The sequence below is a fragment of the Convolutriloba macropyga genome, chromosome 14, assembly GCF_964194025.1.
Source record: "Convolutriloba macropyga chromosome 14, txConMacr16.3, whole genome shotgun sequence".
NCBI lineage: Eukaryota > Metazoa > Xenacoelomorpha > Acoela > Convolutidae > Convolutriloba > Convolutriloba macropyga.
The window spans coordinates 17,293,704-17,317,236 of record NC_134481.1 but is presented as its reverse complement, the minus strand read 5'-3'; the positions used below and the strand labels follow the sequence as shown (position 1 = coordinate 17,317,236).

The following is a 23,533-nucleotide window of genomic DNA, read 5'->3' as shown; positions in this document are numbered from 1 at the left end:
TCTCACTATTGAGTTCTCTGAGTAAAACTTTTGATTAATTGATTTACAATAGTTTAGTTTCGTTTTGGAAAAGTTCGAATTATTTAACGAGAATCAATTTGGTTTCAGAATGAAACGTAACGCAGTAGACGCTATCTTTTTGTTAGTAGAAAAAAAACGTGAGCACAAAACTCGATCGATTGCATGTATTCTTGATCTTGAAATCCTTCGATACAGTGAATCGTAAAATTATTCTCGAAAAATTTGGATGTTATGGCATAAGAGGCGAGAGTCTGAAATTGAACACAAGTTACCTGGCAAATTGGAAACAGTTTGTAAAAGACCCGTCAGTAAAATCTCAGTTGAAGACAATTATAGAAGGTGTGCCTCAAGGATAAGTCCTGTGACCACTGCTTTTTCTACTATACATCAATGATTTGCCCGATATCTGCAGAAACACCAAGATATGTTTGCTGATTATATCTGCATTCTTTGCCTAGAAAAGTTCAAGTCACAGCAAATAATCTCACGCAAGCTCAAGGAGGTCGATCAGTGGTTAAAAGAAAACAAATTGAACTTGAACAAAGCTAAGACGCAAACTAAATGCTTGGGAAAAAAGGATTTTTGCATGGAAATGACGGTATTCAACTACAAAATTCATCATAATGTAAACAATTGGGCCTCATCATTGACAAAAAACTATTGTTCAAGGAACACGTGGTGAGCGAGGTAATTTATTTAGGGAAGGCTCCGAACTTAGAAAAAAACGGTTCTCCACCCAATTTCGATTTGAAAGTTTACACTTCTCAGCTATTTTTTAACATCAATTTTTGATTATTCTATTCCCAACCTGGGTTGATATTCATCTAATCGAAAACAAATGTGACAACGTGTTTATTAACAGACATAATTAGAATGTTCATTCTATAAAAAGGTAACATCGTGAGGCAATTTTTTTTCATAGATTGAAAATTAATTTCTGAAAAAAATGATATTGGAAGATATTATATTTTTATTAAACCATTAAATAATCAGGTCATTGAATATGCCAGATCAGTTCATAAAACAGCTTTTGATCTATATGTGTTTTTCCGGTGATCTGGTCTGATTACACGCGTGATGGTTGGTTAAATAAATTGAATATATTTAACGACTCCGTCCGAGTAATAATTTCTCCAGGTGAATAAAAGGTGCCTCAATGAAGCAACTGCACACAAGCGACAAACTGTTGATACAGAAGAGTAACCCGCAACATATCAAGGTGTAGTTGATTGTCGTGAAATGGGTATTTACTTCCACCGTCATAATGTACATTTCTAACAACACCAGGTGAATAATGTATGTTGTATAGTTAACCCTGGCAAATGGAACCCAAAAGTTCGAAGACAAGATGCTGTTGATAAACCCACCGTACCCGAGTGTGCATAAAACGATTAGAATACCCACAAAAATTCCCCATAGAACCCTAAACGTAGCATTGTAGAACGCAGCAGCCCAAATTCCAAAGTGACCTCCCTGTGCGTAAGGATAGCATCCATACAAGCAAACGATTCCGCATAAGAACCCGAATGACCACAATCCTATTATAACTCCACATCTGGTCGGAACTGGAATTTGGTTTATTTTCTTTTCAATTATGTCTTTTTGGTACAGAATTAGACCAACTATGAGCCCGATTCCGTAAGTCTGGAATCGACTGTAGGGTGCAAAGTAGAGACGGGAAGTGGCCCAAATACTGGTCGAGTCGAAATCGTCGAAGTAGCTGGGGTTTGTAAATGCAGCACCGCCCTAAGGTATGCATAACATGAACAGTAACCATAACTTAAATCTGCAAAAAAAGCAGTGGAACAAAATTAAGCCTAATAGATCTGTTTTAAGCAGGTCATTATATTTCGAACCACTATTAGCCTGAATGATATTTACGTTGGCATGTGTACCTTTCTGTTGATTTAGATAAGCGAAGCTCATGTCAAGCTTAGAAAAACATGAAATAAAGATCTAAATTTCCCAGGTTGAGTTTTTCAGACTTTCCCTCTTTTTCAGATAATCGGGGTCGCTAAGTGCGGCTCCAAAATACTTGTTTTTGGAAAAACCTTATAGCAAAATAGTCCGGAAAATGCTGGCTTGCGGAGATGCCTGACAAATATCTGGACAAACTCTTGGGGAAAAATTTAGTTGTTTAAGTTCAGTTCGTCTCCTTTGACATGATTATACTCACTGAATCTCCCGGAGGCGCCCTGTTGACACCAGATGCAATCAGAACTAGCAGACTGTTGACCCCAATGACCCCCAGGATGGAAAGATAGCCAATGAGTTTGTTCAACCTGGCTGCCACTATGAAGAAGGGAGATAGAAGGAAGAACTGCATGTCATTTGCGACATACCATACCCATGCTAGAAAGAACAGGTACACTCAAAATTTCAAGAGCAGGAACGGTAGATTATATACCTGAATAACTGATATTTTTATACTGAATGTCGCTTTCGAGAATTGTTCGATATCTTTTGTTTGAAAAAACCACTTAAGTTACAAATAAAATTTTTAAAAAGATTTAAAAGATACAGAAAGAAATAAAGCAAAAGATTTATCGTGATCTGTCGAGTTTTCACCTATTTCACTGTAAAGCATTTTAATGTTCCGGTGCTCAAGAAATCTATTGTGGTTCCTAGTTAGTTACAATTTCATAAGCCTTTTGATGTGTTCACAATCTGTTATACAGAAAGAGGATCTTTTCAGTTTGTGTCACCCAAGCTCAGTGGGTTCATATTATTTGCAGTATAATAAGTTTTTAAGTACGTGTTCTATAACGACGGTTGAATAACTTTATTTCCTAAATTTCCCATAGAATTCACAGATAAAAATTTGCCAGTTCTCCGCAGTCAGCCGTAAACAGAATGCCACATCATTAAAATCAATCAATCTTCAAATTTTCGGCATCGTTTTGCATTCTCAGTTCAAGCTTTATAATTTTTCTCAGTTCAAGTTTATCATAAACTTGAATTTTGGAGCTAAAGGGAAATCAACTTATTGCTAATTACGGAAATCTGGCAACTTTTCTCCATAAGTACTTCGGTCACTTAGAACAATAAAAAGAATTTAGAGAAAATAAAACTCGATCAATTTTCAGTTGATTCATCATATTAGGAGTAAAAACCTCGGAGCTCAGAATGGTAGTTTCCTCACTCGGAAGGTTCTTCAAAAATACAATTTGCTAAAATTTTTGCTAGTTGAACTTTATTTCTCAACGGGTTTATATTTAAAACAAGACGTTGAATTCGACTGGGAAAATATAAAACGGGGAAAAGTTTTTGCGATTAGGTTTTCATTTTGTGAAAAACTTAGGACTAAATGCTAATAAATCCCCGATATGAATAATCTCACAACACAAGCAAATTGTACTATTAGATAAACCGTCATTTTAAGTTTTTTGCTGCAGACGTTTAACTTTGAAAAATTTATTGAAAATTTAGAAAGATATTGATGGATCTGTCGGTTTCAATAACAAGCTGCTTATTGCTAAGCTTTTAGCATAAAATTCAAAAACATTTATGCAGTATAGATGTGCAACTTGTAGTTTTTATTGCCATGGTTTCATAGTTGAAACAGCTTAGAGCAGAATGTTTAAATATAAAGAAAAAATCTGAATTTTATCTGAGCTCTGATTGGTAAGTTATGAAACGGTGACTGTGAATGCAGTTTTCATTCTGTGAAAAACAATTGAAAACCATCGTAGAGAAAGAATATCCTCTGTTGAATTACAACTTTTTTTCACTCCAATTTTTTAAGGGGTTGCAGCGAAGAAAGGGCCGCGTAGAGAACATCCCGGCCATTCACCCTATTCAGTTAGGCAACAATTTATTAGTCCGACACTTCGTGAATTTAAAGTTTCTAAGTTTGAGCCAATCAGAATGTTCGGCCAATCAAATTCAAGCAGTACGCTCTGATTCACATTTTTTCATTACGGCTTATCTGCTACCTCTATTACAAAAGGCAAAATAACATAACTTAATGTAAGAGCTAAGTATTTTAGCGAACCTATAGCTTAAACACAGAACGGGGCTAACGGCAAGTCAAAAGCATTACTGGGCAAATTTATCTGCAAGTCTTATATTTGTAATGATTCGGTGCTGAGATGTCACTTTTTGCACTGAGCAGTCTAAATGCAAGTTTTGGACTAGACCTGCAATTCGGAATGCGAAGCTTGGCTAAGACTTGCAAGTGAAAATGCAAGTCTTGGGTAAGGCCTGCACCTGGACTTACATGTTTTAGACTAGACATAAATTCAGCCCTGCAATTCTTAGACAAGACTTGACAATTATAACAAGCGGCTCAAAATCGCCGACAATCTGTCAAAAAAGGTTCGAAAACGGAGAAAATGACCACAATTTTCAACAAATTGTCTAAAATAGGTCTGGGAAACGTGAAAATAGTTGACAAAGTGTCCAAAACCTTAGATTTTAGTAAATGTCTCTGTGAAATTAGTACGCATTTAGTTCGGACCTAAGAAGTCAGTATATGGAACGTAATCAGATCAAAATTGGAGACCAATAATTATTCAGCATAGTTTGTTAACGATCGAGCATATTGCATTTTCCTTATTTTCGACCATTAAAAGATAAAAAATCTTTGATGTTTCAAAAATACTGAACCAATAGACTGATCCAATCAAATCATCCGTTTTACTGCAAATAATTTGTCCCCTGGTGAGCTGTAGGACTGTAACAGCTAAATTGGCATCACAATTTTGCATTGTTTGTAAAATATTGCGACTTGCACCAATTTTCTCAAATTTTATGAACCTCAGTCAGAAAAACTGGCAGAAACTTCTTAAAAACGGCTGTAACGGCTGCTCTCCTATCAAAGTCAAGGAAAACTTTACACCGCCCAGTTCGTTTCAGCGGTTTCAAATCTGTCCGGATATTGTGTTTTTGCAGTTAACTTTTGTGAACTGTATTATCCGCTATACTGTAGAATGCCGTTGCATTACTCGCTTCTCAATTTCTCTTGATAACTAATTGCTCAGCCTTGCTGTATAACAAACAACTTCGCTTCAACTAAGCAAAAATCCAAAATTTCAAATAACCAAATAGTCTCAAATTAGAGGTTTTTCAGTGATATCTTCTTAACCAAAAATGCAAGTGAGATAAGGTTTCACTGGGTTATAAATGTTAGGTAGGCCTACTATCTGATGTAAAAATAAGCAACGCTGGGTAAACTGCGTTGGTGGGGCTACCTTTTATATTTTAAACCCAATCTTAATACATGGGCGAAAAACAAAGTCTTGTATATCTTTGCAACCAAGTTCTCAGATCTACCGATCAACTAACTGGAATCAGCCTAGGCAACTGGTAAATGAATGAAACAAGAACGAACAGTTTAACTGCTCTGTAACTCTACTTATTAGAACTTCGTTACGCAATGTGAAAATTTGAGAATTTCAAAGTCAATTCTATTTTCAATAAGTCAGAGTAAAGTTAAGCTGTACAATCACTAATATGATTTACAGAAACAAGACACGATAACAAGTAGTTTACCGCTCAAAAATGTGTGCTTCAATACGCACTGCATGTTAGTTTAATATAACCAAAATTGCAAATTTCAACTGATTTTTGGTAGTTTTTCATGCTCCTTTTATGCTGCTAGTCACGTGGATTTACATGTCAAATTCAACTGTTGATTGGTTGTAGATAATAATGTCGACAGAATGTGAACACTTTTCCATAACGTCATTTTTTCAGTGTAAATTTGATGTCATGGGAAGTTTGTTAACCATGTAGAAGTTTTGACGAATATTCTGTATCAATAACAGGTTGATTCGCAATCCAATCGCAAAGAATCTGATGCAATACTGTTAAGTCGTAGTATTGTTTTGCTGGTGGTTGAGGTAGTTCGAGTTTGAGTTATAGTTTGACTTCATGAATGACGATTGTGTACTTATAATAGTTGCTAAATATAAATGTTGAACAAAGTGAACAAATCCGTTTGGCTTCGATAGAATGTAGCATTAAATTTCGCTTGTCAGGCTATTCTAGCTTCAATGCTCGAAATGACCTTGAAGCGCTATTCAATTTGGTAATTTAGTTAGTAAGCTCAGCCGCCACATCGCCGGCCCTGTTTTCTATCGCGAAAACATCTTTTCGAGGTAGTACTGGGGCGAGCTTCACTACTGGTCTGTTGTACACTCCGTCGTTCGTTCGAACTATAGCTGATCAAATCACACCGTCAAACCCATCGATGGTCTCCGTAACTCGACCTAGATTATAATATCCACGCTTATCGCTGTCTTCGATCAACCAAACGAGATCGCCTTCTTTAAGGGTTTCGTTCGACGTAGATCGCCATTTTTGTCGATTATTCAGAGTTGGCAGATATTCATTACGAAATCTGTCCCATATGAGATTTGCATATGCTTGAGTTTGTCGAAAGAGTTTTCGATGATCAACAAATTCTTCTGCGCATGGTAGATAGGGTAAGCAAACGTTCTTATTGCCAAGCATGAAGTGATTGGGGGTCAATGCTTCTAAGTCATTCACATCTGAACTGACTGGGGTCAACGGTCTTGCGTTCAACGTCTGCTCTACAATACACATAGTTGTTGAAAGAACGTCCTCGGTGACTGTTCTTTTACCCAACACTGCATAAATTGCTTTCTTGCAACTTCTCACCAACCGCTCCCATACTCCTCCAAAGTGGCGTGCTGCGGGTGGATTGAACTTCCATCTGATCCCTCGTTGAATTAGATGTTCTTTGATCCCTTCTTTGTTCCATGCCGCAACGTACTCTGCAAACTCTCTTTCAGCTCCAACAAAGTTTGTCCCGTTGTCACTGATGATCGTATTCGGTTTGCCTCTTCGAGCAATAAATCTCATTATTGCATTGAGACAACTATCAGTGTCCAATTTAGGTACCACTTCTATATGCACCGCTCTCATAGTTAGACAAGTAAAGAGACAACACCAACGCTTTTCATTTCTTCGCCCAATTTTCACAATGAAAGGGCCAAAGTAGTCAACTCCAACATTTGTAAAAGCTGTTGAAGCATCTAACCGCTCTTCGGGTAGATCTGCCATGACTGGTGCTATTGTTTTCTGCAGGTAACGCACTTGTTCTTGATTGACCTTAAGGCGTTTCGTATGCCTAGGATCCACATCTTCTGCTGAACAATGTTTCTTACATGCTCAGTGCCCTCGTGTTGATTGTCCTTGTGCTCGTTTCGCAAGAATAATTCAACCGCGTGATGTTTCCAATGTAGCAAAATTGGATGCTTTGTATTAAAGTCCAGTTGACTTTTGCCTATTCTGCCTTTGGCTCGAATAAGTCCTTCTTCATCTATGAAGGGTGAGAATTGTAGGATTTTGCTGCCCTTTGCAATTTCCTTTTCAGCTTTGAGAGATTTCATCTCTTCACCAAACTGTTCTCGCTGTAGTAACTTGAAGATTGTTGCTTTTGCTTTTCCTCTTTCTTCGATGCTAACTATGAGTGTTGCTGGTCTGTGTTTGCTCAAAGCTCGCTGTACGTATGCCACTGTATTTACTAGTCTGTTGAAGTTACTGAATCGTTCCCACTGGATAACAGCTTTCTCCTCTTCATGAAGCCTGTATCATGAAGACTGACGAGGGTATATTCTCTTCATCTGAAGCAAATATGAGGTTCACTTGCTGTGGCCATTCGCTTTCTGGTTGTTTCAACCAGGCCGGCAAGTGAGCCACTCACTTCTCTTGAGTTCCTCAATGTTGATTGCTCTGGTGCCAATGTCCGCTGGGTTGTTAATACCGCTGACATGTTACCACTGTGAAACATCAGTTGTATCTTGTATCTCAGCCACTCGATTGGCCACAAACATTTGTTGTTTGCGATGGGAACTGTGTATCCACTGCAATACCGTAGTTGAGTCTGACCAAAAACTGCAACTACTTATCTTCTTTTCATGTTCCTTGACTATCTGTTCTTTCAACCTCACTGCCATGACTGCCGCTTGCAACCCCAATCGTGGTATTGAAAGATGCCTCATCGGTGCCACTCTGCATTTTCCAATGACAAATGCTAAGTCAGCGGAGTATTCTTTTGGTTTTGAACGTAGATAGGCCACTGCACACATCGTGTCTTCAGATGCGTCCGCAAACACATGAAGTTCGGTTTTATCCATCTCACTGTTGAAGTACCTTCTATCGATGCTTGTTTCAGCAACTATTGGAAGTTGTTCTTTCCATCTCAGGAATTCTTCTTCTTCACTAGGCTCCACTTTGTTGTCCCAATGTTGTCCATTCTTAGTCTAGATGCTTTTCAGAAGTCGTCTCATATGAACACTAAACGGAGCAAACAATCCGATCGGGTCGAATACTGAAGATACCAGTGACAGAATCTTCCTCTGGGTTATAGGGAATTCAACTTTTTTGTTTGTACCTCTGCATACTTGAAAACTGTCCTCAGTAACCGTGCATTGTAGTCCTAACACTGAGGATTCCTCCGTACTGGGTTCCACTTCGACTTGCTTCGTGTAGCTGATTGACTTCAAGTCTTCTGGGATTGCTTTGGTAACTACATCATTGTTGCTTATCCACTTCTTCAGTTCAAATCCATGTTGTGAGAGAAGAGGTTGTAGTTGGTTGAAAACTTCAATAGCTTCTTCCGGGATTTCTACTGATTTGATGAAATCGTCCATGTAGAAGTTGTTTTGTATTGCCTTCGTTGCTATTGGATACTTTTCTTCAATATCCAGTCCCGCTCGCTTGAGAGCATAGTTTGCACAAGTTGGAGAACTCTTAGCTCCAAACACATGACGCTGATTTTCGTATATCCGAACAGGTTCATTTGTTCTTGGACGCCATAAGAACCTCAAGCAACTTCTGTCCTGTTCGGGAACTTGAACTTGTAGAAACATCGATTCGGTGTCCGCTGTCAGGGCTATTGGTCCTTCACGGAATCTGAATATTGTTCCAATCAACCCATGTAGCAGATCAGGTCCTGCTAGTAGCCTATCGTTTAGGCATATGTCTTTGTACTTTGATGCGGCATTGCAAACACGTCTTACTTTGCCAGGCTTGTTCGGGTTTAGCACTGGATGGTGTGGCAAATACCATTCTTTCCCGAAGGTGCCTTTCACTTCGGACTCGTTCAATATCTTTACGAATCCCTTTTCTACATCTGTATCTACTGATTGTTGATACAAATTCTTCAGGTTTGGGTCCCTTTGGAATCTTCGCTCCAGTGAGTAAAGCTGACCCAAGGCTGAGCTGTAGTTGTTCGGTAGGTTTGGCTCTGGTTCAGTCCACAGCATTCCCACTTCCTACTGCTCGCCTGTGAACTTTGTCGTACTCTCTAGCATCTTTTGTGCCTGCAGTTCCTTCTTTGACTGACTGACGACGTTGATATTGGAAGCATAGGTTTCTATGTCCCACCAGGTTTGGATATTCTCAGCCACTTTCACATCTTCAGTGAAGGCGAAATGACAAAAATTTTGTCTTCTTTTGCCCCTCATGGGTCCACTGACTACCCATTCTAGCTCGGTTAGAACGGCGAAAGGTTCACTTCGTGTTCCTATCTTATAGTCCTATGGGCGTTGTAGCTCATAAGCATATTGACCAAGGATGATGCCAACTTCCATCAAGTTGAAGTTTTTGTTGGGTAAAACACTCAAGTGATTGAAGCTTTGCTTCAGCTTGTTGTAGTTGTAGTCTGTGTTTCCCAAGGAGATTGACGGGTGTGCAAACGCTTCGATTGAATGCACCTTTGAATGTAGTCCCTTTATTTTGAGAGGAACCCTTTCTGTCTTCAGATCCTTCGTTCCGTGTATGCCAGCTATGTTGAGCGTCACACCGGTGCCTTGGGCCCGTAACTTCTCTTGCACACTTTGGTCGATGAATGAAACCGTTGATCCACTATCGAGGAAAGCATATGTGTTCAGCCTTTTGCCACCGCTCTGTATTGAGACAGGAACTATCTGAAGAAAGCCAGTAACTTTGTTACTCTGGTTGATTGTTGCTGCGCTTACGTTGACTGCATGATTGCCCTCGTCCATTTGGTTTTCTGAGTGTAGCAACCGGTTGTGCTTCTTCATGCATCCATTGATGCCGCACGCATTGACTTTACAATCTTTGATTGCATGTCCTTTGCCTAGACATCCGTAACATAAGCGTTGCTTTCTCACTGCTGCGTACCGATCATTCACACTCATGTTCCTGAATAGTGGACAATTCCATATTTTATGAGTGCCATCAGCTAGTGGACAGTGATCACTTTGCGTTTGCTTCGTTTCTTTCACGTTGGAACTTGCACTGAAGTTCGATGCTTTCGAGAACCGTTTGTCTCTATTTGTGCTTCTTCGGTGTTCTTCTCTTCGCACTCCCTTGAAAGCTGAGAACCCTTCGTGCACGAATGCTATCCTTGATAGCCATTTTTCAAACATAATCAGATCAGTCCAATCTTCATCTTTATCATCAACATAGAACCACCACTTCTCTTTAAGAACTTGGGGTAGTTTATCTACTGCCATATACAGTGTCGAGCTTGACTGCAGATCACCAATCTGCTTGTACTCTTTGAGCACATTCACAAAATTCGAAACAATAACTGAGAAACTGATCAGACCTGTTGAGTTGTGAGGTTTCACCTGACTTGCTTTGCGAAGATTCTCCAGTTGTGCATCAATGATCACATGAGGCCTTCCATATTTCCTCTCCAGAATGCTCCATGCAGCACCATAGAACTGTCCAGAATAGCCCATTCCAGAGATTGCTGACCTTGCCTTGCCTGTCAGTAGAGTCTTCAGATGGCTCAACTTCTCTGAGTCTGGAATTGGTCGTTGATCCACTGTAGCAATGAACATACTAGACCACTCCGGCCATTCGAGAGGGTCTCCGTCGGTCGAAGTTGTTCAACTTCAGCTTTGGTAGGCTACGACTACCTGAATAGCCAGTGTTGTATCGTAGACTAGCTCTGGGGGAAACGTCTCGGTCTTCAACACTTGAGGATCGGTCTCGTGAACTGCGATATCGTGAGAGGTGACTATGCCTGTTCGCTTCAGGGATTACTTCGAAGCGAGCTGTTGATCGTTCTGGTGTTAGAAGGTTGTCGATCCTGCTGGCCCAGTCTGAGTCATCTCTCTCTTTTGGTGTCCAGTTGACGGGTGACTTGTCTCGAGCACCAGTTGATTGGGAACAACCATCATCGTTCTCTAATGCTGTTCTCTTCACTTTGCGCTCTAGCTCGCGCTCTTCCTCCAGTAGTTGATGCTTGGTTTCCAGTTCCTTCATTTGCATTTCCAGCTCTAGCCTCCTCCGTTCAAACCGTGCTTGTTCCAGTCGCATCTTGGTTTCAAATTCGATATCGAATTTCTTCATCCTTTCCTCTCGCCTTTGCTTTGCTGACGATGTTTCCGAAACATTCTCTGTCTGTTGGCCGCTTGCTGTTGCTCCGTTTTGCACTGTTTGAGCAACTGGGTTGTCCGTTGGGTAGTTGTTGTTGCCCTCGCTGTCGTTCATTGCTTGGGTTGCGTTGCTTTGCTCTGCATTCATTTCTGGTTGCGTGCCTTTGCTTATATATGCAAGCCAATCATAGTCCAAACTTGCTTTGCATTTCCTTGCTTCTTTCAGATGTTCTTCAACAAAATTTGCCTGGTAGGGCACAAGCTTGTTTCGACGCTGCAGTTGCTTGGAAATTTCTTCCTCTAGGAGGTGGACAGTCTGTTGATAGAGGGCCTTTAATTTGTTGGGTCGATCTGAATCTTCAATTATTTTGTAGCCAAGATTTCTTTTAGTGTTAACTTCTTCCACTAACTCTTGAAGCTTCTTATCGTACCTGTGAGCTGTTGATTGAAGCTCCTCTCTGCTGGTTGTACTTGATTTGCCTGGTTGCTTTTCGCTTTTGCTTTGTTGGTTTCCTTTGAGCAGGGTTCGCACTTCAATTTCTTTACTGAATTGCACTCTTCTGTTCGCCTCGCTGGCCTGTTGGTGTTGATTAGTTTGATTCTCTTTGAGGGGTGCATTCGGCACTCTCTTCATCAGATTGGACAGCAGTTTGCCTTCCACTGACCGGGTCGGCGGACCAAATGTAACGGCTGCTCTCCTATCAAAGTCAAGGAAAACTTTACACCGCCCAGTTCGTTTCAGCGGTTTCAAATCTGTCCGGATATTGTGTTTTTGCAGTTAACTTTTGTGAACTGTATTATCCGCTATACTGTAGAATACCGTTGCATTACTTGTTGCTCAATTACTTCTGATAACTAATTGCTCAGCTTTGCTGTATAAAAAACTTGTTTCTCTCAGAATAACAAAATAATTCAAATTGAAACAATCGAAATTTTGTTGAGTTTGTTAATAACTCAATCTATAAACCGAATTTAGGAATTCCCGTTGCTACAAATTTGTTTCCGAACCATTCTCTGTCTGTTGGCCGCTTGCTGTTGCTCCGTTTTGCACTGTTTGAGCAACTGGGTTGTCCGTTGGGTAGTTGTTGTTGCCCTCGCTGTCGTTCATTGCTTGGGTTGCGTTGCTTTGCTCTGCATTCATTTCTGGTTGCGTGCCTTTGCTTATATATGTAAGCCAATGATAGTCCAAACTTGCTTTGCACTTCCTTGCTTCTTTCAGATGTTCTTCAACGAAATTTGCTTGGTAGGGCACAAGCTTGTTTCGACGCTGCAGTTGCTTGGGTGTTTCTTCCTCTAGGAGGTGGACAGTCTGTTGATAGAGGACCTTTAATTTGTTGGGTCGATCTGAATCTTCAATTATTTTGTAGCCAAGACTTCTTTTAGTGTTGACTTCTTCCACTAAATCTTGGAACTTCTTGTCGTACCTTTGTGCTGTTGATTGAAGCTCCTCTCTGCTGATTGTGTTAGGATTGCCTGATTGCCTTTTGCTTTGCTTGCTCCTTTTAAGCGAGGTTAGTTCTCCAACGTAATTTGTGAAGTGCACTCGGAACTTTCGCTCTGCCTCACTGGCGTTGCGCTGTTGATTTGTTTGATTCTCTTTGGGGGGTGCCTTCGGCACTCTCTTCATCAGATTGGACAGCAGTTTGCCTTCCACTGACCGGGTCGGCGGACCAAATGTAACGGCTGCTCTCCTATCAAAGTCAAGGAAAACTTTACACCGCCCAGTTCGTTTCAGCGGTTTCAAATCTGTCCGGATATTGTGTTTTTGCAGTTAACTTTTGTGAACTGTATTATCCGCTATACTGTAGAATGCCGTTGCATTACTCGCTTCTCAATTTCTCTTGATAACTAATTGCTCAGCCTTGCTGTATAACAAACAACTTCGCTTCAACTAAGCAAAAATCCAAAATTTGAAATAACTAAATAGTCTCAAATTAGAGGTTTTTTAATGATATCTTCTTAACCACAATCGCAAGTGAGATAAGGTTTCACTGGGTTATAAACCATAGGTAGGCCTACTATCTGATGTAAAAATAAGCAACGCTGGGTAAACTGCGTTGGTGGGGCTAGCTTTTATATTTTATACCCAATCTTAATACATGGGCGAAAAACAAAGTCTTGTATATCTTTGCAACCAAGTTCTCAGATCAACCGATCAACTAATTGGAATCAGCCTAGGCAACTGGTAAATGGATGAAACTAGAACGAACAGTTTAACTGCTCTGTAACTCTACTTATTAGAACTTCGTTACGCAATGTGAAAATTTGAGAATTTCGAAGTCAATTCTATTTTCAATAAGTCAGAGTAAAGTTAAGCTGTACAATCACGAATATGATTTACAGAAACAAGACACGATAACAAGTAATTTACCGCTCAGGAAAGTGTGCTTCAATACGCACTGCATGTTAGTTTAATATAACCAAAATTGCAAATTTCAACTGATTTTTGGTAGTTTTTCAAGCTCCTTTTATGCTGCTAGTCACGTGGATTTACATGTCAAATTCAACTGTTGATTGGTTGTAGATAATAATGTCGACAGAATGTGAACACTTTTCCATAATGTCACTTTTTCAGTGTAAATTTGATGTCATGGGAAGTTTGTTAACCATGTAGAAGTTTTGTCGAATATTCTGTATCAATAACTGGTTGATTCGCAATCCAATCGCAAAGAATCTGATGCAATACCGTTAAGTCGTAGTATTGTTTTGCTGGTGGTTGAGGTAGTTCGAGTTTGAGTTATAGTTTGACTTCATGAATGACGATTGTGTACTAATAATAGTTGCTAAATATAAATGTTGAACAAAGTGAACAAATCCGTTTGGCTTCGATAGAATGTAGCATTAAATTTCGCATGTCACGCTATTCTAGTTTCAATGCTCGAAATGACCTTGAAGCGCTATTCAATTTGGTAATTGAGTTAGCCGCCACAACGTTTTGGGGTGATTTACATACAAGCATATTGAGGAAAGTGCCTCCAAATTAATGCCAAAAACTTGGAGCGTTCTAGAAACTTCTTCGGAATTCAAAATATTTGACCCAAAAATTTTTTTGACGTGAATATCAATAGCAATAGCTACCCATATCTTGGCAAAGATTTTTTTAGAAATACCCAGTACTGAAAAACCACAATAGACTTGCAATTTGATGTGCTCAGTAATGATTTTGGCTTGTCGCTTGATTTCGGAGACCACTTGCAAGGTTATTGAGAGGTAGTTACGGTACTAGTTGAGTGGTGTCGAGTAAGCACTATTTAGACTGATAGGTTAACTCAGAACCTACCTATGCAAGATTGCTCCGGCTGGTAAATATTGTTGAAGAAGAACGCAGATGGCATCCATTTGAACCCTCGGCACAAGTAAACCATGGAAGTAGCCTCTGTGTTCTGATAGAATGTACTGTAGAATACTGGACCCAACTGGGGGTAGATTCCGACCACAAACAGAATTGTCAACAACATAGTCGGCCATAGTCTGATCAGCCGGTGAATGTAGAACATCATCCAGAAGTAGAAGGAGCCATTATTAGACTGTAGTGTCAGAAAAACTTATTTCCTCAAGCTTGGCTTAAATTTTGTTCGCTGGATAATAAACTGTTTCTCTGAAATAGATGGGAAATCTAACACAATTTTTTTTTGGATTCTTGCACCGCTTTTATAGCTTAAATTACTCATAGCCAGAGAAATGAAGCCTTGAAGAACAAGCAAGAATAAATAATTAATTATAATGCGCAAGTTTGATGTTTGAGAGCTTATGAACAGTTGGCGTTGTAGTTTAGCACACTAGGCTGCGTTTGCAGCTTACAAAATACGGATACCCTGTGCCCCGTCAAATTTCCTCAAAAGAGTTCTCCGATTGCTGACCCACTCTTACATCATTTTACCCACACTTAAAAAATCACCCCCTCCACCCCCTCTCACATACACACACACACACCCACTCTACAACTAAATAGGAGGAATTTAGGGAGGATAATCCACCGAGATTTGAGTACTTAGACTCCTCCCCTTCACCTTCGGACCCTCTTAGACGTGAATTATCGCTTTTCTGAACGAGGAAACAAGTTTATGAAATTCCTTCATCTTATCCAAAGTCTTCATAGTTCCCAACATAACCAGAAGTCCACTCATGACAAAGAAGGTGTCCACAGAAGGGGTTCCATTGACTACAGTTTGAAACAGCAAATTGGAACTCCTCTCGTACAAATAGAGGAAGTTGTCCATCACGAATGTTTGCAACAGAAGAGTGTGCCCAATGATGACCCATCCAAGACTCAGAACCCTGATTCCGTTCAGTACTGGTAACTGATTAGGGTTCTGTTCTTTCGGTACAGCTAAAATATTTATCATCTTGGTTATAAGACAACTATCTTTGTAAGTCCTCTACAGGTCGAGGTCCTCGCTCAAACTTGCCTATAATCAGACATGTCTGGCTCGTCGTCAGAGCCTGTCTTTGTCCTTTTAATTTTGAATGTACCTCAACCCCCCTTTGATGGCCTTTGATGGCCCAATTATAAGTAACTTTGAACCTGGGATTTAAGCTTATCCTCAGAAATGCTTTTGTGGACCTCTTGGGCTTCCTCAACTTCGTTTGTGGAAAAAATAAGCACCTATTCAAGTGTACAAGGTCATCAAAGTTTAAAAATGTGATATTTAAATCTAAACGATCATTTATGACTGTAAACAGTTTATGAAGCGAAATGATGACAAAATTTTAGTTGGATTCTTTCAATGCCGATCTATTAATGGCGTACCATTCATCTGCTACTAAAAGTTGCTAATACGGGATCTTCTTATCTCAACCAACCGAGTATTTTTGTGAAATTAGTGTAGAAGTCGAAGCAGTTGCAGAATTTCTCCCCAAATGTCATTTCAGGTGCTTTATCAGCTGGTGGTGCACCTTGACCCTCTTTGGTGTCGTCTGAGTTGCCTGGTTCTTCCAAATTGATCACTTTTATGTAGGTCTCTCTCTTTTCCCCTTCTATGTACATACCTGAAATGAAAATGCAAAAAGTATTGTATTAATAAACAGCAGAAAACATTACGAGCAATCTACCGGTACCAAATTTTTGATCAAACTTTGTTACCAAATTTTCGACATTTTCCATGCACAACGTGGAAATAAGCTAATTATAACTTATAAAATAGCTTACATTGTGTAACTAGTATTTAACGATAAGCATAACCTATTTATATCATTTTCAGCAATTAAGTAGCCAAAAATTCTATTGCCCGAGTATTATTAGTGATTATTTGAGAAGTGAAACTGCTCACTGTCTTAACAATCCACAATTAGTATCCACATCTAGTATCCACATTTCTCAAACTTATCATCAATTGGGTGACACAATTTTCAGAGAAGACTCCCCTTGTAACGTGTGAGATAAGGATACAAAGTTTTTCTTGCGTTTCAAACTGTTTGTTAAGTAAATAATTTTTTATTTTTCCCGGAAAAAGTTTCTTCCATGCATTTTTACTGAAAATTGTCTTGGTTGTGCTTTGAGATTTTTTGATAGGTTTTTGCACATATTGGCAACTGGGAAGTAGTTTAAACTTGATTGATATTATAATAAAAACTAGCAAACGATCCTGAATAAGTTCTTTACACGCCATTTTGGCCTTGACACATACTCTGATGAAGAAATTTAGAGGAGCTACTATTAATAAACGACATACACGACCTAAACGTTTACCAGTTAATTGATATGCAACTGTCTATCTTTTACAAAAGATTTTTTTCCTTCAAACGCAATTAAATGAAACAAGTTTTTTCTTGTTTTCTTGAGTTTCAGATTTCAGCTTGAACTTTGCAATAACCGAATTTGGCTCCATATAAACTGAGTCGGCGTATACTTCTGAGAAATATTCGATTATGCAAGCTCAGCCTCAGGAGCCAAGGCCCACTCTTTCAAATAAGTTTGAAAAGGCTTCCTAATACTATGCTATGGCAGACGTTTAAAAAATTTGGCTCTTTAAGGCAATACATAATTACAGGTGGAATGAGAGTGGAATAAACGTGAAAAAAGAAATTGACTAAAAGTGGAATTCTATGGTGTCCACACTCATTCACTCTCATCAATTTTTTATCGCCACAAAGGCGTGCGTTTTGGAGCCCATTACAAATGTCCTTACACCCATTTTGTAGCTGTGAAATGGGGTTCAAACTTCGAACTGGGTACCTCTTAGACGCAACTTTTTAAATTTCTGGTATCGGTATATCTCACCGTGCAATCTCTTCAATCCGGCAACCGTAGTAGCAACAGCCACAGTAAACACTAAAACGGAGAACACAAAGGAAGCAATGCCAAATGCCGAATCCGGCTCAAAAGTCTCCCTTCCAACTGCCTGGGCAGAATAGACCCCAACTCCAGCCGATTCCAGAACCAAAAAGAAAACTTCCCCAACTCGTTTCTGGTTACACGAGAGAGGCATGCATACTCCAGTTGACAGTGAAAAATTTCCATCTGCAAAGCTCAACGTAAGCAAAAATGGGGCGGTTTCCGGGAAATATGACATCACGGGCTGGAATCCAGTTTTGGCGTTGACACATTCTTCGAATTGACCTGGAAAAATTTGAAACCTTGTTCATGGAATTTTATTAGAATTGTTCACAATAGAATAAAATTCCCTATAATTTGCCAAAAATTTATTCTGAGTGAGCTTTTTTTCACTTCTTTTGCTTTTTCGTTTTTGTTCCCATCGGAAAAAAGTTAGGGACATTTTGACTAATTCGTATTATTTATCAACTGTCTACTGGTTGTGTATTCCTTTTTGCGAGAAATATCCGTAGTTAATTCATGCATAGATCAGTTTTTGCTCGTCTTCTTTGAAGTTTAATTTTTCGGTGTTTTTGTCTGTTTACGACGAGGTTGACATTCTCTAGTTTTTCAGATAAAACCGAATAACATTTTTTTCAGTTTCTAAAAACTAGAAGAGCCATTAGCAGATTAGTTTTCTGAGTTGTGGGCTTCTGTGAGCGTGCTGGCGCTTTTTTTGGTTCTTTGGGGGGGGGGGGGGTGTATTGTTTATTTGCAATCTTTTGTTTTTTTTCCTGTAGAGTTGTTCGCTCAATCTGGCAAAGGTCCTACAGAAGTTTGGCAAATGTAAAGGTTCCTCTACAAGGTTTGAATCAACAACTAAGTAATCAGAAACATTTTTTATCACCTTTATGCAGAGGCATACTGTTAAAATTTCAGCTTACACTGAATTCAGTATTTAATAATTATTGTAAATTCTTTGCAGTTGAATACTAAATAACAATCGAATCTTCAGTATCTACTACTGGCTTTTTCAATTAAAAATTCACTCTAGCAGAACAATTTTAAGGCTTCTTTTAAAGTGATTCAAACGGAAGAGATATGACCACTATTATACTAAAACGCTTCATGTCATCAGTTCAACTATTCAATTATTAAACTCTTACAAATTACAAATTGAGCATCTGTCTGACTAGGAAAATTAGGCCTCAGCTTTCGAGTTTTAAATTGCTCTCAATTATCACCCCAAAATATTTTACAAACTTTTTGAGGCTCTGTTCAAGAGTACTTCCGAAAATAATCAATGTTATCAAATTTTTAATTCTAGATTTTAATATATGAAGAAGTTTTACCTTTTTAGACATTAGTCTATTGAAGCTTTGATGTATAAAAAGTTTATCATACAAGTCTAGTTTTATCAAGTATTCTACTTCAGTTTCATCGCTACCCAGGTCAAAGTGTGCGCTCGAAATTGTCCAGATCAAGACCATTTCGAGCGCACGTCTGTTCATTGTGCGCTCGAAATTACAGGGCAATTTGAGCGCTTGAGCACACTTGAGTCTGATCAGAGTCTTATCATTATAGTCACTTCAGAGCACATAATGACAATCCACATGAAGATCCCATAGTTCTGGAATCAAAGAAAACTATTAACTCAGTGAAACTGCAGTCCAAAACAAAAACAGTTTCAATTCATCAACTATATCAGTTTCGTCGACACATAGCAACGTATATTCGAAAAAGCTAACGTAGAGGCATCATCACGTTCAGAGTAACCAGAGATTTTAGACGGTTAGATTTTTTTGATGTTCTTTCAACCGGTCTTTTTCTCATGTTATTGATGTGAAATTAATTCAAAATCGATCAACATTCGTCTGGCAAACTTAAAAACTTTAAGCCAAAAACCACCTTAATTTGTGCATATCGTGAGTATATTTACTTAAATTGAGGTTAAACGAACGTTTTTTGAACTCGAATCCATATACTCGATTCTGATTGGTTGATATTTGCTTATTTATTGGGAAGAAGATGTTGGGGAAAACTGGTGCAATATTTACAAACAGATGGACGAGTGAACCATTCGGCATACGTGAGGCGGAGGAACGCAAGACGTTGTCGATTCCGTACCGGAGCTCTAAAATTTGAGTAGTCGGGTAATAAATCCTCGGGTTGGTTTCCTCAACTACCCAAACCAATTCACGGGTGTTAAGTTGCTACTCGGCAAACGTCTGGGACTCAGAGCGTCGGTTCAGATTCGATACAAACTCCGGACCCGACCGCATTAGCGTACAACTGCGCACGAGCGTAACACTTACGTTGATGAAACTCATTATCACCAACAAGAGACGGGATACTTGAAGAATACTTCGCAAACAGGAAGTCACTGGGCCTAAAAGCGTTCAAATTGCACAAATCAAATCTTACGGGTGTTAGCGGACGCGAACTGAGAGCCGGCTCCACGAGACAAAAGTTAGTGTGCAAGACCTCATCCATGAGGCGACGCGTGCCCGGAATAGTTTACAAAACGCGCTTGAAACTGCCGACCAACCTCTCTTGAATGCCTCCGTGACGTGTAGTGCTGGGTGTATTGAATATCCACTTTATACCCTTGATGGCAACCTCAGAAACGAAACTGAAAATTTTCCACTTTTCAATACTTTCCGCGAGTTCTTTATCGGCTTCATTAATGTTAGTGCCATTGTCTGACCAAATCATGGCAACCCTACGTGATACAAACCACTCAACTTCCATAACGCAGAACAGGTGTCCATAGATGTAACTATCTGAACATGGACAGTTGGAGTAGTAAGACAAGTGGACAGGAATACCCAACTTTTTTCAGTAGTACAGCGGATAATTACATAAAATGGCCCAAAGAAGTCAACTCCAGTGCTCGTGAAGAGAGGAGATTTGTAAGAAACTCTTTTATTAATTATGTCCAAATTCATTCGTTGCATAGTTACAGCCTGGATTTCCCTGCACCTCAGGCAGTGTTCTTTAATGGTGCGCAATGGTGATTTTAGTTTCAATACCGTAAATGTTCCTACACAATTGATCAAAGGTATCCAACGCCTTGTTTTTGTTGCTCACCTTGGTGTGTCCAAGGAACAATTTCACTAACGGTTAACGTGCATCTAAGATCATGGAATAATTTTTGCTAAAAAACTTCCATTATCTGCTGGATAGGGCCAGAGGAACAGTTTGGTATAATTGAACTAAGAAACGTCGGGTGTGGAGCGGTTCTGCCACTCCGTGTAACGGATTTTTGTTCAAGAAGATTATATTGTTTTTGAGTTTCAGAGGACTCTCTCGAACCAAATTTAGTAAGCTCCTCTTCGTCAAATTCAGTAGGGTCACTCATGCTACCATCAATTTTACGTTAGCCGTCAATTTTTGGAACAATTTTGAGAACGTATGTGGCAATGCGCAATAATTTTGATTAGAACTAAATGTATCAAATGGGAATAACAACGGGAGTTGTTTGTTTTTTGAGAGATGTCGCCAGAATTATTGTATCTTTAATAGCAACTGATTTGCAGACGCCAAGTTTGATGTTTTTGATGAGGTTTTGGCTCGGTACGAAGGGGCACTTGAATTAAATAAAATTTTTGACCCAACTGCTTAGTTGCCAAACATCAGCAGACAGACCACGCGTGCCTGCGCCAGCATGATTATCCTCAGTTGCGACGTGATTCCTTTGGTCAAGCCTAGTAAACTCCGAAATTTCGCAAACGCGGTAAACAAACAAGGATTGGTTGCTTTAAATTAGAATTAATCCGTTAAAAAAGGGTCCTGCTGTCAGTCCAAATGAATACTTGGTTTACAGTTACAGTTAGTGCCCTATTATTTTTGTTTTTCAACCGCGCAGCAATTAGAGCTGCTTGCAATTCCAGATTTGGGAAAGTTATCACCTTTAATGCGGCCACAGACACTTTTCAAAAAGCAAACGCAAGCTCAGTTTTGTCTTTTCCCGTAGGAGTTGTGACTCGGCTCGGACTCGCAAGAATGCGACGGCACTGAAAATTCAATGGGATTTGTCGAAAAAAATACTCAATTCTAGATTAACAAGGTGTCCAGTAAAATAATTTCTATGAATTTTAATATTTTTAAGCTTCGTTAAGTCTGCACTCCACACCAAAAATCTTTGAACCATGTCTTATGGGTGCACGTCATCCAATTGTTGTCCTGTGGCACGCTAGATGTCATTTAAGAGCAGTCGAGCACCAACAGTAAATCGTGCATCAAGACCAATTGGGCCAAAGATCTTGGGTGGGTTACTTGGTAATCGGGTTGAGTGAGTGACTTGGTAATTGGGCTGCTGGTACATCTGCTCACAACTAAGGTGTCTTTATTTTGGTCCCACATTTGCCCGAAAAGCATTTTCCTGGCATGAAGCAATGAGCTTGGACTCAATAGTTGAGGGGAACATCATTTCGATCAACCAAGTTTGGCACATTGCTTACAAACTTAGTAAGTTTGAACTCAGCGAGATGGAAAAGATGTAACTATTCCTTCGATCTATTTTTGGCCGTCTCAGAAGATTCTACCGAGTCAAGAAAATCGTCAATGTAAACAATTTCAAAGACGGTTTTTGTAGCGAGCGTCGGGTTAAAATTTTGTATTGTCGCTCTCAGTGCCTTATAGTGCATAGTTGGCGGAGGTGGGAAAGTTTTCAGCCCTAAATATGTTGCGCATGTAATGATACACTACATCTTTGGCTGTGGGCTCTTCCCGCCACAAAAAAACGAAGTGACGGTTGATCTGATGGTAATATTCCCACCTTTAGAATCAATCCATCGATTTTGGCAGAGAAGGCATATGGCTGTTGTTGGAAGCGGAAAAGTACATAAATGAGGTTTTTAAAGCAGATCGGGACTAGTGAGTAAGGACTTATTCAACGAAGCACCGTAAAGTTTTGCTTCTCCTTTCAGCAACCTACGCATCTTAAATGGTTTGTTTGGGTTTACACTCGGATGGTGAGGTAGGTACGACGCTTTGTCGGACCCTGTGAGCGTCCGGAACCTCAATTACGCACTTTTTTGTGTAGGTTTTCTTTGATGTCACTATTATACTACTCACTAAAGTCTTCATACTTGACCAATCGTTTTGGCCAACAAGAGATCTTCGACGGCAAGACATTTTTCGGTTTTCATTTGACAGGCTTTTTGTCTGATGTCATTGCCTCCAAAATGTGTTCATGATCGGTCAACAATCGTCTATAAAACCTAAAAATATTCAACCGAAAACCGCTTTAATCTGTACATATCATGGTTATGTTTATTTAAAATTAGGTTAAAGGAACTGTTTTAAAGCTTTCTACGTATATTAGAACGTATTATACGCATTTAAATTTGAATCCAAAAACTCGATTCCGATTAATTAATATTCGCTTATTTACTCGCTAACATCAACTAACGCTTCTTAGTAGAGAACAGCTCCATTTGACAAGCTGCAAACTTTTGGGTAAGGGTATTTAAAATACCAGTAGGAAACTCATTTCAAAATTTAAGAACTAATTTGCTAAATTTGGGAAAGCAATTTTGAAAAGAAGGCGGTCACCACTGTTTTCTCTTCCTCCTGCTGTTGAATGCGACAAGCATAACAGTGATTAAATCGTTAAACAAACTTTTTAAGTCACAGATTTTGTGCGGTGAGAGTGGTGGGGTTGTTAAAGATGTAGAAATAAATTACCTGGAAATATTCTACGAAGCATAGCATACCCAGTATAAGGAACTGCAAATGAATCCCAAAATTTGAAGTTTTGGGTGCCATTAGCAGTAACCACAATCTCCAAATCTTTGAGACATTGACCCCAATCACCAGAAGACACGGCGTAGTTCACCACTTCATCGATATTTTCGATGAAAAAATTTTGAACCAGTTTTACAATTTCTGAAGCAGTGTAAAGTTCTTCCTTCGGAATGTTCACAAAGTT

General features: G+C 39.3%; 2 protein-coding genes across 3 annotated transcripts in view; one reads left to right on the top strand and one right to left on the bottom strand.

The window, feature by feature from the left end:
- LOC142353106 (trifunctional enzyme subunit alpha, mitochondrial-like) overlaps positions 1-23,533 on the top strand; it is a 249,227-nt gene that overhangs the window by 178,391 nt on the left and 47,303 nt on the right. The window lies entirely within an intron of this gene.
- Positions 861-23,530, bottom strand: LOC142352865 (nose resistant to fluoxetine protein 6-like; the record flags this gene model as incomplete). Its single annotated transcript, XM_075405020.1, has 7 exons — positions 861-1,767; positions 2,198-2,373; positions 14,626-14,874; positions 15,421-15,675; positions 16,149-16,334; positions 17,566-17,904; positions 23,290-23,530. Coding segments are annotated over 7 exons (2,088 nt in total), but the record flags the coding sequence as incomplete, so codon positions are not given.